The sequence below is a fragment of the Ochotona curzoniae genome, unplaced genomic scaffold (assembly GCF_017591425.1).
Source record: "Ochotona curzoniae isolate NIBS_2020 unplaced genomic scaffold, NIBS_Ocur_1.0 contig_1274, whole genome shotgun sequence".
In the NCBI taxonomy this organism is placed as follows: Eukaryota; Metazoa; Chordata; class Mammalia; order Lagomorpha; family Ochotonidae; genus Ochotona; species Ochotona curzoniae.
The window spans coordinates 19,459,927-19,479,453 of NW_024465023.1; the positions used below are offsets into that span (position 1 = coordinate 19,459,927).

The window sequence follows — 19,527 nt, forward strand, 5'->3', positions numbered from 1 at the left end:
GCTAGTAATATGCTGCTTGATATGACTGCTTGTCTAGCTGCAGCAGCTGTATGAAAATGCACTCTTCCCTGATGCAGGGCATAAAAGCGTCACCACAGGGAGGCAGACAGTGCCACATGCCCTCTGACGTGTATTTTTTGCTTGTTTTCTGAGTGTAAAACATAATAATTACACTTACTTATTCATCTGAAAGTAGGAGCATGGTTGAGTGCAAAGAAAAGCCAGTTTTCATCCGAGAATTTGAATCAACTGTACCCCGTTGCTTCTGATTTCTTCTCTCTCTCACAGTCTGCATCAAATGCAGAAACTGCTCTCAGCAAGGTCGCCAGAGAGCTGCTTAATTGCCCGCTCCAAAGGTCATTCTGCCGTTCTTGCCGTTCTTGACCTTTGTGTTGTGCTTGACAGTGATGATTAGGTCCCTTTGAAATTTTCCTCCTCCTCAGTTTTGGGGTCATCGTTCTCTCCCGTTTCCTTTCAACTTCTGGCTTTGGACTATGTCTTCTGGACCCCTCTTTCTATGTGGTTAATGTCATTCTCCATAGGACTAAAAGTTTGGTTTCATTTTCTTCTGATGATACTTTCTTCTAACAAGGACCGTTCACAATCTTGTCTTTAGTGGCTGTAAATATCCTAGGACTCCCTGCTTGATATTTCTAGCTCACCCTCCCTCCCCAAGGCTTACACTTGTTGAATTCAAATGCTTGTTGGCTGTGTATCCTGGATTGCTTAGACGAATTGCAGATGTGATTCTGTGCGTTAAATTGTTCAGCCCTATGGAGTGTCATTCACGTCGCATTCTCTAAGAATGGTAACCCCCTGGACTTATATTTGTGAATAACTTGTGCAGCCATTCACAATGATATTGGTATTTTTTACGTCACTGAATCCCTCCAGGTATACTTGTTAAATTGTTTTCATTTATTCCTTTTCCCGAGTTTGTCTCCTGTATTTTAGTTCAATCTCTATTTTTGCATAAAATTTGTAACTGTTTTTTTTTCTCTGTGCTCATCCTTCTTGTCTTCACTCTGCATAACCTCCTGATGGATGTCTAGAAATGAGTTTTGATTAAATCATTTTATTTGCTCATTCTTTTGTTTTTAATAATTTACTTATTTTTATTTGGATGGCAAATTTGCAGAGAGGATAAACAGAACAATCTTCCATCCACTGGTTCACACCCCAAATGGCCACAGTGGCCAGAGCGAGCTAATCTGGAGCCAGCAGCCAGGAGCTTCTTCCCAGTCTCCCACGAGGGTGCAGGGTCCCAAGGCTTTGGGCTGTCCTCAACTGCTTTCCCAGGCCACAAGCAGGGAGCTGGACCAGAAGTTGAGCAGCCAGGACACAAACTGAAGCCCATATGGGATCCCAGCTTGTGCAAGGCAAGAATTTAGTAACTAGGTCACCCCCACGGGGCCCATAATTCTTTAAATCCATAGCATAAAAATTTGTTTATGATCTTCAGATGCTCGATGCTCTAACTCCACTCCTGTCCCCTCTTTCCATTTTTGTTTTGTATGCCAGTGCTATTCACATTAGCCTGAGAACTGTTTGTTAACAGTCCACAGTGAGATAAGGAGCTTGAGGCAGAACGTCAATCGAGATACTGCTTCTTTTAGGAAGAAAATTTGGCTATTAAAAAAAACGAAATCAGATGAAACAGTATACTTAGTGACTTAATTGATTTATAATCTGGCGAAAACTTTCTTTCGCAGTCACTGATAACAGTTCACAGACTGGCCACAAACCACATTTTGATGGACACTACCTTACACTTCAGCTGTAATTAACCACTCTTTGATCCCCAGATGCTCTGTGCTCTTCCAGCTTTCTGATTTAGTAGAATCTCCTTACCAGCAAAGATTTTCCTTAAATCCCTTTGCTTTCTCTACTCCCACATCCCTTTATTGTCCAACTGCTTTGGTCCTTTAGGAGCCTAACATGCTGTGCATTTCTCAGCCTTTTGAACATTATACTAAAGCATTTTCTACATTTTGCTGTAATAACTCTGTGCTTTTATATCTATGTCTACAGCAAACTCTTACAGGTTGGAAACATTTCATCTGTAGATGATTAATGTGTAAGTTGGCACATAGTAGGTATGAGTGTTGGCTGGGTTTTTCTCAGAGATTGGTTGTGTTCCTATCCACAAAATGGAAAGGACTGTCAGGGAGCTGCTGGTAACCACTAGATCTGAAAGAACAATGTGAAGAAAACCGTGTTACCAGACCCCGGAAGTTGAAGATTATCAACATAGAGAAAACCACTGTTAGGGTTACCAGGCAGGAAATAGTACCAGTAAGGGGACTGTCCCTATGCAAGAAGGGTAAAAAGAAACAACTGAAGCCACATTGCAAATACAGCAGCTGTAGAAATGCCACCCAGGAGGGAATGAGGAGGAAAAGCACCTTGGATTTCCTTCTAGCATTTAATATTCTACTGGTACCTCCAGCTCAACAGTAAACCTAACTGGAAACCAGAAGGCTTATCTGTATGGGAAATGCATACCCCCTCTGATACAGAGAGAACAGGAAATGGGCAGGGCATGGACCTGCAACCAGAGTGTGTTCCTGCATGGATGGGTGTTGGCCCCTCACCTACCACACATGGACTGTGTGACTTAATCAAGCCACCTGTTTTATGGAAAACCTATTAACCCATTTCTGTGTCCTTGTTTCCCCTGACACTTCTGAAAATTGTATGAATTATCTCCCCATTGCCACACTTAGTAACAAAATATGCTCATTCTGACAAGTTGGTGCATGCTCTTATCACTCTGCATCTAGAAACCTGTTGAATCCACATTGTATCACCAGATATATGACAGATACAAAAGTGATGTTGGTGTGCTGTGCATTGAAATGTGCACCCTCCAAATTCATTAGCTGAAGCCCTAACATATAACATATTAGGATTTGGAGGTGGTGCCTTTGGGACACAGTAAGGAATGGATGAGGGCATGTGTATGGCTCTGCATAGGTGCAATTGTACCTTGTGAGAAGAGAAAGAAAAGAACTTGTTTGTTCTTTTATATGAAGACACTACAAAATGGAGGCTCTCAGTAACTGACTACGTGGATCCTAAGCAGAAATGAGCCGACTGGCACCTTGATCTTGCAATTCCACCAAAACACCACGGATTGGTGACTCAAATTGTTTTTTGAACCACCAATCTGTGTTGTTTTGTGTATGTGTGTGTGGTAGCCCAACCCAGGTGACTGAAAGCCGCTTTTGTAAAGCATTAAGTATTTTCTCTGTGTTTGAGGTAAAGTTCGCAGGGATGATCATTAAAAGAAGTAGATGGATTAAAACAGGTCATGATGCTGGGGAAGTGGCACTGGGACAGTAAACACACGTCAGATTTAAATGACTTTGTACATTGCACTGGGCAATTGCTGAACCCAGACTAGAAGTTATTTAAACTTTAAAGACCCATACCTTAAAAGCATGTTGAAGTCCTTTAAACTCAGCAAGCTTTCACAATGTGAGTTTTGAAAGTTTAAATTGCCTCCCATAGGGTCCAGCGCATCATCCGATGTGTGATGCCGTTCTTTGAACACTTGTGTAGTCAGTGTGCATCTAAAGCATTTCCGGCAGAAGCTCTGGAGCTAATTGTGCTGTATGTTTAACTTCTACAACTTGGATCCCTATGATTTTGTGAAGCACTTTTAACTGTGGGTACTGTGACACATACTTAGCCCTTAGCACATATGGTAGCATGGAGTCAGTCAGGAAGAAAAAACAAGAAAATGTTAGAGAAGTTGCAAGGAAATAAAGGTTACCTCTTCCAAAACAGCTGGATGTGGAAGTTTCCTTCTACTTTCAGTGTATGAGTGGATTTACAGGATGGAGGAGCAGTATGGGTTTTAGTCTTCTGGAGATGGGAAGGCAATGCATATTTGAAATAGAGAGCGGTACAGTGTGGCCATCGTGAACCATAGTATTTGGGCCCCATTGAAGAGGGGATGTCTTATTTCTCACCTTGACTCCACAGAATAGGAACAACTCAGAAAACGCTTCTCTAAAGGGCCAAGACTAACTATTTTATTCTTTGTGTGTCATCAGCTTCTTTTGGAACTACTCAACTACACTTCTGTAGCTAGTTAGAAACCAGCATAAATGACATGTAAATGAGTGAGTATGAATGTATTCGAATACAATTTTATTTACAAAAAGTGATGACAGCTCTTATTTATCCTGTGAATGATGGTTTGCTGGTTCATGCATTTAAGAGTAGAATAGATGGAGTTATTTTGCAGTTGATGATTTCTCTTTGTTTTATTGCGTTTGTTTATAACCCTGCTTGAGGTTTTATTCTTGTCGGTTCAATAATATCTTTTACCTGAATGTCCTAAACAAAACTCTAAAACAAATGCGATCTCCCTCACAACACGAGAAACTGAGGAGAGAGAAATGGTTGGCAAAGAATGTAATCATCACAGTAGAGATTTCAAGCACTCTTCATCTCACTGCATTTAACTCTGTAGCAGCAATGTAAAATACATTTTGCCGTCCACCTTTCCTAATGGTAGAAATAATTCACAGAATTTGATCATCTAGTGTGTTGGAATCAATGTACCCAGGATTTTAATCCAGATTGCTTAGCTCAAGAAATTCCTTTCTCACCTTCTGCATTTTAGTAAATTTTAATAAAGTCAAAATGATTCCATAAAAAGTATTTGATTGAATGAAAAGCTTGACTGAAACAGTTTAAGAATTTGCGAAAGACTGGCTAGGAAACACTGACTTTTAGATGATGCCTTCCATATTTTGACGTCTGAGGCTGAGATTCTATTGGATATTTGTCTGCAAAAGCATATATTTTCATTGAAAGCAGTTTCTTTAAAATGATGTGTTGTCCTCAATATCAAGGTATAAATTCAAGTCTCATATGACAAGTGTTTCAAAATTCAAGACTTGGGTTGTAGCCAATTTTCTTAATCTTGTTATGTATGTCATGTACTAATCTTTGTCATTTATGCTTGTTATTGGTTCTGATGTTTGAAAACACATCAAAGTGTTGGAATTGGCAGGATTTTAAGAAATTTAGCAAGAACATATATTAAAAGTGAAATACAAGTATTTTATAATGTTAGGAAGTCATAAATTATGCAACAAGGGAGTATGGGCTATTTTACTCCCTTGTTCCGGTATCAATACCAATGTTCAGAGTTACTGTCATTTTGTTAGAAGCCATATGAACTTCGCATGAGTCCCAACAGGACATAGTCAGAACTGGTAACCTGTACTGTTTCAAAACAGAAATTTCATGTTTCTCTAACTCTTTTCAGTTGAAGTTTTTTTTTTTTTATGTAGAATGAAAGAAATCACACGTAGCAGAGTAGAATGATTTGCAGTCAGAAAGAGCTGGTTTCCAACCCTGATTTCAGATTTCACTGTGCATTGAAATTTAGAGATAGCCAAAGTGTTTCATTCATGATCTGTTCATGAAAATGAAAATTACAATGCATAGTGTAAAAAATTTCATGAGAGATTATTCTTTCTATGTGAAAGTGTATGACAGGGACAAATGCATGATATTCTATTTTCCTTTTTGTTAATTGAGTGCATATTTAACATTTAATAACTTTAGATAAATTGAGGCCCGATTATAAAACATGAGCATCTATATACTCACTAATCATTCAAAAGTAGGCAAAAACCGTGAGCTTGAGAAAAACTACTAGTTAATAGTTGGTTAGCTAGTTAGTCGACGATTCCATGGCAAGATTTTGAACAAATGTGTCTCCCCAAACTATGGAACTCTTTCTCAAGAAATTCTGTATATTGTGGCTTAATGATACTTTTGTTGGCAAGCATTTGTTAAAACACTTGAAGGCATTTTAACCGTGAATCTCAGAATTGCTACCATGTCCTTTGTATCTGCATTTACCGTTTTATCTATATCTTTGGACATTTTATATTTCTGTGTAAGAAACCTCCCATGGAAAATCCATTTGTCACCACGCTATTGTTCAGGCAGATAAGAAAATCAAAACGAAGCCAAATTGAAGACCAGGCAAGCTGTGAAAGGGAATGGGCGCCCTCTAGTGATCCACCTTTGTTTCTCAGGAGGACATTTTTTCTTTAGTATTCTTAATTTCGTTATTTAAAATCAAATTGCAACTTGTATTAAAAAAATTCAAGATTTTCAACTTGAACATATTGTGTCACATGATCATGGAATAATTACTTGGATATTTCTATGTTATTTAGTAGTATATTTCTATTGCTAGCTGTGAAGGTGATTTTCTTGCACAAACTTGGAGTTCACTCACTTTCAGTTTATTGAAAATGAAAGCTATGATTCAGTCATCTGTGGGATGGAAGACTAGTCTTCCAAACCTTCAGAGTCATGTCATGTTTCTAACATATAATTTCACATAAATACTTCTAAAACAGCAAGTACTGACACCTTAAAATTTGGAATTTTTTTTTCATTTTAAGGACGTTGTCCTGAAGGCTAAAATGTGAAATGAACTTCTTTTTGACCACAACACATGTTAGAAATGATTACAATTTCATATTCTAAGTCTAGGAAGTTTGTTTTAAAAAATAATTTCATCTCAGATATTGAAGAAATTTGAATAACTTGATTTCTGTGGAGAAGTAATGTTTCTTACAGGAGTCTTACTCTGTTTAGTGGAACAAACTATACTAGAGATAGATTAACATGCACAGATTTTAAATACTAAACCACTTTTAAAATATTCAAGCATGTATACTTTACAAAGCAGTATTTTTGTACATGTCAAAGAAATAATTTGATACACAGTAGTGGAGAGCAAAACATATAGACAATTTGGGAATAATATTCTATGTTTGGAATAGGTCTCAGATTTTAAGGAAATATATTAATAGCCATATTTTGGACAAGTTGAGCTATATAGTAATGAATTTTATGAATGACTTTTAAAGAGACACTTATGCACAATCTGAAAACATGAACCTTATTGAGATGTAAGCAAAGTGCCTTAATATGTAAATTGAGAAATATGACTAAAGCCATATAGCCATAAGGTAAAACTAAGTATTTGATATAAATGGTAATACAACACTTTATGCCAATTAAACGTAATGTCCTTTCTGATTTGTCACATTGTTACAGATGCTGTGTAAATACTTGAAAAAGAAATTATGGAGTTCTTAATACAACAAGGGATTACAGTATCTTTAGATGTTACTTAATTTGCTTGCTAGATGAACAGAGTAATGTAATTGCAATATCAAAATCACAGTATAAGCAAAGTGGATCTTAGCTTTATGGCCTCAGATCTACAGCTCTTTAATTAGATAAGTGGATACACTTACGGCTAGTTCTTGAAAACATATGTTTACAAGATTTGATCTGAAGACATGCTAGCTTTTAAATTTTATCATCTTTAAAACATTTTTTAAATTTATGTTGAAGTGTTATGGAGAGTGGGAGAGATATCTTTCATCTACTGCTTACAGCTTACGTGACTACTGTGGCTGGGTCTGGGCCTAGCAGAATGTGGAAATCTCATCCTGCATTTAGGTCTCCTATGCAGGTGGCAGGGACCACATACTTGGACCACCTTCTATTGCCTTCCCAGGTGTACTAGGAAGAATTGGAATTGCAAGTGGGGCAGTCAGCACTTGAATTGATGCTCACATGTGATTCTGGCATAAGAGGCAGTGGTCTAACCAGCTGTGCCTCAGCACTGGCCCAGCACATCCATTTTTAAATACTTATTAATTATTTGAACATCGGAAAGAGAAAATGAGTGAACCTGAGCCATGCAGAGAGTTCCCATCTGTTGCCTCACTCCGCAAGTGTTCAAGATGGTTAGGGCTGTCTCAGGCTCCAGCTTGCAGCCAGAAGACAATCCAGATCATCACCATGTGTAGCAGAGACTGATGTGCTTGGGCGATCATCTTTTGCCTGCCAGGGTTTGCAGTGGTAGGAAGCCGAGTGCAGAACAGAGTGTAGACTCAGGCCCAAACGCTCTGATATGGGATGCGCTGTTGTCAGAGCATTCTCTCACCACTGTGCCAAACATCTCCTTAACTGTTAATCACTGAAATGAATAAATGAGTGATTGTCTGGCAAACTAAGTGGTTTCCCAAGAAAACAACATTCAAAGATCATATTTTAAAACCCGAGGCACCTAACTAGCATTTCAATATATTGTATGGTGTGCCATATTGACTTTACATTTAAAAATTGCCTTAGGGGCTGGCACCAATGGCTCAATAGACTAACCTTCACCTGCAAATGCCAGCATCCCGTAGGGGTGCCAGCCTGTTTCCTGGCTGCTCAATTGCCTATTCGGCTCTCTGTTTATGGCCTGGGAAAGTAGCAGAGGGATGGCCTAAAGCCTTGGGCCCCTGTGCCCTGTGGGTGACTTAGAAGAATCTACTGCGTCCTGACTTCGGATCAGTTCAGCTCTGGCCATTGTGGCCATTTGGTGAGTGAACCAGTGGATGGAAGATCTTTATTTCACCTTCTTTCTGTAATTCTGCCTTTCAAACAAAAGTAAATCTAACAAAACAAAGAAAATATCATGCCTGTAAATCATACACCATAAAGTATCAAGATATTGTATGGCCACGTCTTCCCTTTTCCACCAATGAAAACATGCCAGATGATCACCTACACATCTGCTCATGTCTGAGCAAACCTTGTGGGTAGAAGTGTTATCTGTGTAAAAATTGACTTTTCTCCCAATTATATAGGGTTTACCCTGTTAATGATCATGCACAGATGTAAGACTATTATTTCTTTGTCAGTATATTTCGAAGTCCAAAAATCATTTAGCTCTAAAAAGGCTTGCAGCGAATTTCATATATTCTATGAGATCTGTCTGAATCAACTTTAATTTGTAGTCTATTTCACTTTTCTAAAGTAAATAACATGCAGAAATGTAAAGAAGGTGGAACAAAGCTTCATCCACACAAAAAGATCAAGAGGAGGGGGTGGCTAGAGGGAAATGTTGATCAAGAAAATTTCCCTTACGCACATCTTGTATTGAGTCTTCAAAGATGAACTGGGCTTCATTAGATGTGTGAGACCAGATCAGGACCTGTAGAGCCATACAGAATTAAAATATCATCTCACATTCTAAAACTCTGAGAAGGAAAGATGATTATTAAAATATAACAATGAAAGTTTGCATTGTTACTTCCTGAAGTTTTCATTCCATGTAGTATGACAAACAAAAAGTAGGATTATAAAAGCAAGTATCGTGCCTGGTGCTGGCCAGGATGCCTGTCTTCTAGAACATGACTTGGATTGGCAGTCTGACTCCTGAATCCCCCTTCCTGCTAATGCAGACCTTGGCTGACACAGTGGAGAGAACTCCTGCCTTCCATGTGTGAGATTTCAAGCTGGCAGCTGAGCCCAGGACAGCCCCAGCCAGTTCAGGGCTTGGAGGAGGGGGAAGAGGAGAGAGAACTGGTGGATGGTAGATTTATCTCTGGCTCTCTGGCTCTCTTGCACTATCTTTGTTTTTAAAGTAAAATACAAAGACAAATTACACTTTTCATATTAAAACTTTCACGCTAATTAAAATGTGCATTTAAATGGCAGATAATTTATGTAATCCAGGCCTAGTATTTTAGCATTCTCCAAGAGTTAACATCCTCACAGGCATTTGTTCTCCCAGGATTCTAAGGATGAGGCCTGTATACTTTTATGAAATTCTGTTTCCAAAGATGCTCAGGCATGATATACAGCACTCATAAGCCCTGCTCACTAATCAACTTAGTGAAGTCTTGAAATTTGGTAGATTTCTACTCTGAAATTCTACACACCTGTGCATGATGAGTTGCAAGGCGATGAATGTTGATGCAAATGTGCTGTCTACATTTAATGCTTTATATGGAAAGCACTGTCTAGAAAATGGACATAATGTAATCAGTGTCCATTAAAAGCTTCTTCTGACAACATTAGCAGGTAGATGGCGGAAGATGCATGCGCTAGTGTAAAAGGGACCAAAGTTCAAAGTTGGCAACTTTTAACCCGATATGTGTTTTGCAAGTTGTTAACTATGTTTCTCTATTTTTATCTTTTAAATATGTATACTCTCTCCTCTCCTCCCACGCTTCCTCTTTTTCTCTTACTCTGCTACTCCCCACTGTGTGTGTGTGTGTGTGTGTACACGCGTGCACACACACACATGCGCAAGTCTGTGTGTCTTTCACTCGGGTATCTTGTGATATTGAACACAAAGGATTATAATGAACTCAGTTCGCATCATGTTTATGGGAAATCCCACAAGATGATGATGAATCTATTTATACAATATGAAGTTGAGGAAAAAAATTTGTGCTTTTGAATATTTGGGGATACAGGTCATGCCTTTTGTTATTCTGAAACTTCTAGGCAATATATGGATGCTTTGGAATAAAATTCTGGTTCAGTGGTAAATTTTGTAAGTAAAAAAAAAATCAGTGACTTCTTGTTCTAGACTATAGGACCTTATGAATTTTGGTTTTAGAAGTTTGAGGTGAGTGCATTTGTAAAGCAAGGAAAATTATTACTGTGCTGCTAATAATTACTTAGTAGCAAAGATTAGATTTGAAGATACACTTGAAGAAGGTAGGACAGAATAGTCCTCAGTGATTTCAGAAGGAAGAAATACCTTATGAATAGAGAATAAGAATTGATAATTTTCTTACTAGATAGAAGAAAGTTGAGTTTGGCTAAGGCTAGAATAGACTTAAAAGATTGTAATGGCAGAATTAGATACAGAAGTAAAATGCGTGTGGAGAGTAAGGTGAGCAATAAGTAATCAATGCCTTGATTCTTATTAAAGCCCATGGTGAGTAATTATCCATTCATTAATAATGGCTTCTAAAGTGTTTTTAAAATAAAAGGTAAAACAGAACTGATATAAATGGGAAATGTTATGAAGAAGCAAAAGTGCATGCACTGAATCCAACGTTTAGTATGATATTGAAAACAACTTTTTCTTGTTTTCCTTAAACATTTTCAAGAGGGTAACTGAGTTACATCCATATGCTATCCTTAAGTTGGTAATTAAGTAACCAGCCTCAGGTTACTTGTATGCTTGATAAAAACACCACCAACAAAGCACTGGAAAGAGTAGATAGCATTCAGTTCATGTTAACCACTCAGCACTCATGAATATGTATAGATTCAGATCAGAAGAGTCTTAATTTGCTATGCATCTCAGCATAGATATCTAAAGAATATTCAGTAACAATGAGAAAATCTTGAGGACTACAGGACAGACCACAGATGCAAATGAAGCAAAGCTGCTGATGATAAGAGGAAAAAATAAATGTGATAAATGTGCACTTGTTAGGGAAACCAGAGTCTAAGCAAGATCCGGGAAATAGACTGTGATTGTTTTGCAATGGAAATGTCAAGGAGCTGAAGGATTGAATATGGGCCATTGGCACTCAGCTGGAGAGCATGAGAGGTCTTTTAAAAGTCAGCCTTCATTTCCCTTGTACCCTTTCATCCTCACGGGTAAGAGGTAACATAAAATGATGAAGATGTCCACGGGCAAAATATTGGAGGGACAACAATGTTAACAGCTGACAGTCAACTCCCAGAGCTAGACCTGAGCGGTGGTGTAGAGTGTTAAGTGTTACAGTATCGTCTGGCTACTTATCATATTGGAACAGAAAGTTTCTTTTAGTTGGGAAATCAGAGATAGGGTTGAAGAAACAATTGCAAGTGGATACAGTAGAAAATAAATGTAAAAATGAATTTATCTCAGGAATAACTCAGAGCGTAAAACATCCAAGAACTGGGTAATGGAGATATGAAATAAAGTGTGATGGTTCATAAGAGTAAAAACTCATTGATATTTTGCTTCCTGTTATTTGCAAAAGAAGCACAGTGCTAACGTATCTACCCATGAATAGAAATTTCCCTAGTTATAGTACTTTATTCACATCTGAGTTAGAACAATTTAAAATTTCTTTCTTAAAAAAATTCACAGGTCAAAAAATGAGTGTATTCACTTTCTCTATCACTCCTTTATAAAGGGGGAGTTCAATTCTCTTGTAATTTCCTTTAAAAATTGGAGAAACAAAAATTTCAATGAAGAACTTTTTTTTCTTGTAGAATTTCCCATCCTGTTGCCTGAATTGATCTGAATTATTAGAACTCCATGCTAACAGCTGCTCAGGCCTCCCTTAACATTTTCACCAACAGAGTAGCAAGCAGACCGTTACCATGGTGTTAACTACACAAAGACTTCATTGTGTAGAGATAACCAATTTACTTGGCAGAACTGCTAGTCTAGAAGGTGATTCAATCCTAATGCACTGAAAAGGTGGTTTTTATTACCCTTTACAAAAAAAGCCCGGTGTGAACTGAGCCCTAGTTTTGTGTCTAAAATATTTTACTTTGTCCAATGAAAGCTGCCTAACCAAACTCCTTCCTATTGTGATGTCCTCACATCATTGCTGTTTGTGAAGGTAATACCACATCTCGCTCATATTAACCACTTAGCAGGTGCTTTTTTTTTTCACGGAAAAAAAAGGATGCATTTGATTGCTTTGAAAGGAACTTTGCACTTTCAGAATTTTTAGGAAGAATGTTTCATTTTGAAATAAAAGCACTTACTGCCATACTCAGTAAATAGTTCTGTTCCTAATTTTTGTTTTGGGTTGGAGGTGGCAGCAGAGCACAGTTAGAATGTACAAAACAAAAACAAAAGCATCTCAATGTAAATTATATACATAACAGAAGGCGTTCTCTAACATAGGCTCTAAGAGAACGCTCCCCTCCGTGTATGAGCCCTAAGGGATCAAGTATTAATGGTGAGCTTGGCAGTAAGTGGATAGCACTCTCATTTCAAATTTATGAGTCAGAGAATATTTGGTGGGGAATTTGGTCAGGCTGCTGTAAAGCAAAGGAGACAAATTTGAACCAAGTACCAAAAATGGCTTGTTAAGCAACTAAATTTTCAAAATAAAAATCTTCCAATATATAGAAAAGATAATAGTGATGGACTGTGCTTCTTCAGCAGAGGGCAAGACAAAAATCTGGCTCTGGGCTTCCAGAGAAGCATGAGGGATATTTTTCTTTCCTAGAAATGTTTGATTAGAGGAAAAATAGAGAATACAGTTAAAACATTTGGCAAAGCTATATGATACTGGAAAACTTTAGAGTTTTGACCTTTCTCCCAAGGAATGGGAAAGTAGTTGTCTAGTTTTATGAATGATATAAACATACTTTGATTTATTTTCAGAAATTGTTTTGATGGTAGTGATTAGAATAAATTGGAGAATTACAGATGAATTGTCCAGAGGCCAATTGAGAAGCTACTGAATTAGTGACGTCACATGTTTTCATCAACATAGATGAAACTACAGTGCACAGAGACCATAGGAAAGAGATATATTTGGGAACCATTAACTAAACACTTGATGATTAGATTTTGAATTAAGTCAGTATGAGGAAAAATAGTATCATTGTCCATATTCTCATAACATACCATACACTAGGTAGATTGGAAACAATGAACTTCTTCCTTTCAGCTCTGGTGTCTCAAAAGCTTTTAAGATGTAGCTATAAGCAGGCTTGTTTGCTGCTTAGAGCAGACTATTGAGTAAGTGGTAGAAGAAAAAAGAACAGTCTCTTCAGCCAGAATTGTGGCTGTTAATTCAATTTGTGAAGATTTTACCTAATCAAAAGCCCTATCTCTTAATGCCATCACCAAAATCTTACATTTTAGTGTCTGATCTCTCCCATAAATGGATACCCTATGAATGTTCAGCAAATCTGTGAATGGCATCACCATGATGACAGTACCATCCTTTCCACTAAGTTGAGTTTGTGAAAGAGATCAGACAGTAAAATTTAACATCTAATGTTGAAGGCAGTTTACAATGTGTAAGTAGAGATGCCTGGTGGAAAGATGGTTACACAGAGCTCAACCAAAATGCATGAATTTGAGTTAGGCTTGTTACCATTATTAATTGTAGATTGCAGTTCTAGTCATAAGCAATAACATTGGTAGTGACAGAATAAAATAGCAGAATAGGTGATTAATAGTGAACCGAATCTTTAGTGACAAGAAGAATGATCTTGTGAAGTAAAGGAAGCACCAATTGATGCAGAATGAGAAGACAGATAAGAATCAAGTAGCATCCTGGAGGCAAAGGAAGGAATATTTCAAAAAGGAAAATATGGTTAGTGTAACTGTTACTAGACAGAAAGAAGGTCACACTTCCCATGGGTTGTGAATTGTATTTATTTTCGGAAAGTTACACTAAATGGCTTACATAGTAAAAAGGAGTAACCCTGATCCATGAGGTATGTGACTGTCCAACAAGCTTGGCTTTGTGGCAGATTACAGAATAGATAAAGGTGAATACAGATGCCCAGATTGTTCAAAAAATGGGAGTTAGTAAAATGTCTATAGATTTTCATGTGAAGAATATAATTGATAAGATAGTGGATTTATGGCAGATAAATGATACAAAGTCAATGGACCAAAATACCCAAGATGAAATTAAGATCATGTGCAAATTTAAGTAAGCAGTTGCTGTTATATAGAATGAGGAAATATTCAAATGCAAGAAAGAGGAGTGAGAGGACTGGTTACACATTCAAGCATGGAATATTTGGATGTAGGAAGTAGAAGAAATTCAAGTCTGATATTTGTGATTTGTACTCGAGGAAACAAGATCATCTGCTGAGACAGCTGGGGAAAGATGGTGGGTCAGAGCTTTGAGAGCTTTGGAAAGAAAAGTTTTAAATAGTTCTTGTGATGAGTGAGTCAGAACTCAAGTTGAGAAAAACAATTAAGCATGGCAGGATTCTAGGTTCATTTGAGGCTGATGATCATTGCCTTAATTTGGGTTTGGTTAAGAATATATCCAAAGACAAAGATTTAACTGCAGATAATTTATTGGCAATTGATCCCACAAAGTGAAGGAAAGTGACGTAGGGGGATGAATACAATCAAAATACATTATGAAGGGGAAGGGTCCAACTTTCTGTTGTGGGCATCTGGGGTTCAATCCTTCCAGAACCTTCTGAGATAGTGCATGTTACATAATTCAGAATGATTTAAGGGAGGGACAAGGGAACTGGGATGGTTTTCCATATGTTGCTGATTAAGTGTCACTCCTGAAATTTTAATGCTTCAGCTCTCCTGGTAGAGATAGTGTATTTGCTGATGAATGAATGCCCGCAGGCAGAGACATGTGGGAGTTTTGTGTTGGGTTGGGCCAAAGGCAAAACAAAAATGCCTGCCACAAGACATTCAGGTACAAAACATTGCTACGTTATGTTTGTGACCTAATGATTCCCAGAGTTTTGGTTAGCAAAACAGTTTTAAGCAAATAATATAGATTTGATGAATTAACATCAATGAATCCGTGGGAAGGGGAAAGAGTGAAGTGACTTACACAACATACAACAGGACACATTTTTAGCACTCAGAATTAAAACTAGAAAATATTAGAGATTAAACCTATGGATAAAACAAAATCAGAAGGACAACATCAGCCATGTATGATAAAATAAAAAATCATGCAAATTTATTTATTATGTAGCTGTAAAGGAAAGTATTAGTTTTCAGTGACCTGTGATTTTTGAGCAATCATGAAGATTCTGGTTGCTTACCTTTTGTAAATACAATTCAGTGAGTATTTATCACCTTCTTTGGAGATGAAGAATATAATACAGAAGTAGATGAGTCAGGATCCTGTCAAATGGTACAAAAAGTCAGGGATTAATTAGTTTCTCTGAGATGGCATCTTTTTACATTAGCAGGTGCATTAGTGAATATAACTCTAGGATTTTGTAATATGAAACATGTATATATTTTTGTCAGTTATGCATTCTGTGAAATGCTGTATTCAGTTTTGAAAAATACAGGCTATCGTTCATGTGGAAAATTCTGGCAGATTTATATAATTCAAAACTGATGTTTTAGTTCATGAATCAGTTCGTATGTTTGTTATAGTTGACAGCTTATCATAGAAACATAGTCATTTTATGTTAACATTTTAAATTTTCTCTCTATTTAACTTGACTGTGACTTGAAATTTTATTGAAGTGAGGGTGTTGAAATCCTAGGATCCTTCAAAGAAAGGATTGTAAACCAAGAGGATCCTTGTGTTTGCTCTTTGATTTATCGCACACTACTGGTATGTTCCTTTTAAGGGCCACAGTTTAAGAAAACTTAACACAACTACACATCATCAAATGTCCACGGAATTACGGAATTAGTTAGGGGTAGGTTACTCTGACCTCAGGTATGTCCTATTGAATTGAAAGAACTGTTCTTGAAATCTTTGAGGGTTCTTGCGGAGAAGAAGGTGCAGCATTGTGAGTAACTTGCCTTACTTGGTTTCTTATATCTTGTTTCTTAGTTCTGCTCCACAGATTTCTCATGAAAAGTAAGTCCTTTATTTCTCTGGTAATGATTATTTCTTTGCATTCATAAAGTGTTGCATTAAATTAGCTCTAAATTCCCTTTTCATAGATGCCATGCTGGTGTTGTTAAAAATCAAAGGGTATTTTTTTTCCAGAAAAATTTCCATAGATTTAGAATTCTGCCTGGAACTTCCAACGATTCGTACTTATTTCATCATCTTTGCAACCACCTGCACTACTACTCTAAAACCTATGCTTTGAGGGAAATGTTTTAACATTATTTGAAAAATGTGTTATTTTAAACTGGGGAAGATACACATGTAATGCTTATATATTCACATATGTATTGTGGGTGGCTAATCTAATTAATGCAAGCATTACCTCACATATATACTATTTTGAGTAATGAGAATATTTGAAACGTACTCAGCAAGTATAAAATGCACAGTATATCATTAGTAACTGTAGACACCGTGTTGTACAACATGTCTTCTGAACTTAGTCCTCCTAATTAAAATTTTATATCATTCGTGCAACATTTCTTCCTCCAACTTGCCCAAGCAGCCCCTGTTAACTGCTATTCTCACAGCTGCTGTTTGACTATATTAATCTGTCTACCTTATTTTACCTTCCATGAAGTCTCCCAAGCTTGTACATATTTTTTTTTAAAACACTTACCTATGTGTTTCAAAGATGAAGGTACAGAAAGATTGATGCATTCACTAGTTCACTCCCAAAATAGCAACAGTGGCTGAGGCTGCATCAGGCTGAAGCCAGGAGTGTGGAAGTCTGTCCAGGTCTCCCACAAGTGTGACAGCCATCTTAGTCCTCGAGCTGTCTTCTGTAGACTCCCCAGGTATGTTAGCATGGAGTTGGAATATAAGCGAGCAGCTACAACTTAAACTGGTGCCCATTTGGGATGGTGTCACAGACTGCAGCTTAACTCACTTTGCCAAAATGGCAGCTCTCAAGTTCATTCATGTTGTAACAGATGATGGGTTCTCCTTCCTTATAAGTTGGAATAATAATCCATTAGGTATATGAGCATATCAAATTTTCTTTTATGTATTCTCTGTTGATGGACAGTTATATTGATTCCCACTCTTGGCTATTCCAGATGTGAATCCCCTCATCAGAGTGAACAGTTCATAAGGGGGAGAAGGAGGTGGGAGAGCCCTGATAATCAGATATTTATAGCAGCATGATTACCTTGCAGAAAATTGATTTCTTGATTCAAAACTGATGTGTGTAATTTCTCACAATTCTGCGATGTTGACAGGGTGCCTATGAATACATTTGGGTTCTACTTTGTGACCCCTCATTTGATTGACAGCAACTTGTGTTAAGTACTCGTTTATATGCACCCTTACACATCTCCATGTGGCCATGGTACAAGCTCTCTTGAAGTATGATCACCTCAAGATATGTTTTAGTGTATTTTCCTGGACTTGTTAGGTAATAATTGTCTTCTCTGGGTAAACACTGTAAGAGAAAATGTTCCAATGTGCAAGAATTTTCAAGATCACGCTTGGAGTGGATTATTCTTACTAGTGTCCAACTTTCCATAGCACATTGTGTGACCCAAACTTGATTTAGTATGGTTCTCCAACATGTGTGGGCAGAATAGCAGAGGGTTGTTCCACCAGTTGGAATTTGGGGGTTCTTTTAAGCAGTTTCTGTAAGAGTTATTTTAGATAGCTGTAAGTTCTCAAACAGTGCAGACTCCAAGCAGAGGCTAGATAACACCTTATGCGTGTGAGGGAAACATGAGAGGTGATTGTGACATTGAGATGGCTAAAATGACCTCCATGATCATAAGAATCTAGATGAAAGCTTACTCCAAATTTTGAGTCTAAGTAGGGAAATGGTGGTGTTATCATCAGTAATCTAGCACCAGGTAGGAGTCTCAGTGGGGAGAAGAATGATAAATAGGGATAAATTGCTTTTCTTTTCCACGGAGAAGAAAATAATCAAGAAATAATGACCTTTATTCTTTGCTGTCTTAGGTTGGATGTCGACATAACTGAACTTCACAGCTGGATTACTCGCTCAGAAGCTGTGTTACAGAGTCCTGAATTTGCAATATATCGAAAGGAAGGCAACTTCTCAGACCTGAAAGAAAAAGTCAATGTAGGTTACATGTTAATTGTTGTGCATTCACCTATTTTAGTCAATGCTTATAAATTCCCTGCTTTGCTATCTTTAAATCTATTAGAGTTGAAGGGATTAGAGCAATATGATATAATGCTGTCTTTGAAATGTATTGCAGATAAAAAGCAAAATGTGTTGCAGATAAAAAAGCAAAGTAATATTTATCACTGAAACTCTTTACTGATTCTATTGTGACTGATTGAGAAATGACTTCCGTAAACCTTATATAACTTACATATTATCCAGCTATATATTAATAATTTTGTAACCTGAAATAATTATTTTCCTTCAGATATTGTTCCTTTACATATGCTGGGCATTTGCAGGTTTCCAAAATTGAATAATATAAGATAGGATAAAATAGAAGACAGTTATAGAGCAGACCATTAGAATTACTGAACTTGGAACCCTGTTTGTTTTCACTAACGTCCAAAAATTATTCTTTATAGTAACTCATATATGTTTTATGATTTGCTATATTTATGTAGTATATTACCTTAGAAGTCGTCCAGACGCTTCCATTATTTACCTATGGTACCAGATGGTTTGCTTTTTTTTATTTCCTCCTTAGACACTATGGTTTTGACCTTTACAATAAGAATTTTCATGAATTGTATGAATTTCATAAGGGCTGCTACATCATCTGGAAAATTATCCTGGAATTGATTTTTAGGTATCAAGCATTATAAAATATTCGTTTTGGTGTATATTTGGCAGCAGGTGGAAGAGATTTTTCTGACAGGCTGAGTAAATACTGTAAAGTTGGAAAGATAAATAAATGTTGTGAATGTCAGATAGTTTTTACTATCAAAAGATCACGAGTCAGTGTACCCAATCTTGCAAACAATCATGAATTATGAAATCTATTATGGCTTTACAAACACTATCTCAGATAAAGGTTAACATTTGTGGTAGAGTTAGGACTTCTGGAGGTAGCAACAAAAACATCTGGGGAAAAATAATGTGTGTTTTAGGAAGGCAAGAGCTTTTTATTAATACTTAGAGTTGTCTGCTTATAAATTGGAAAGTTATTTTAAATTTCCT

At 37.1% G+C, this 19,527-nt stretch overlaps 1 protein-coding gene across 1 annotated transcript in view; it reads left to right on the forward strand.

The window, feature by feature from the left end:
- Positions 1–19,527, forward strand: part of DMD (dystrophin) — a 1,921,612-nt gene that overhangs the window by 684,644 nt on the left and 1,217,441 nt on the right. The window contains exon 18 of the mRNA XM_041000021.1: positions 18,339–18,462. Within this exon, the coding sequence (XP_040855955.1) occupies positions 18,339–18,462 (124 nt within the window). The remainder of the gene's footprint in view (positions 1–18,338; positions 18,463–19,527) is intronic.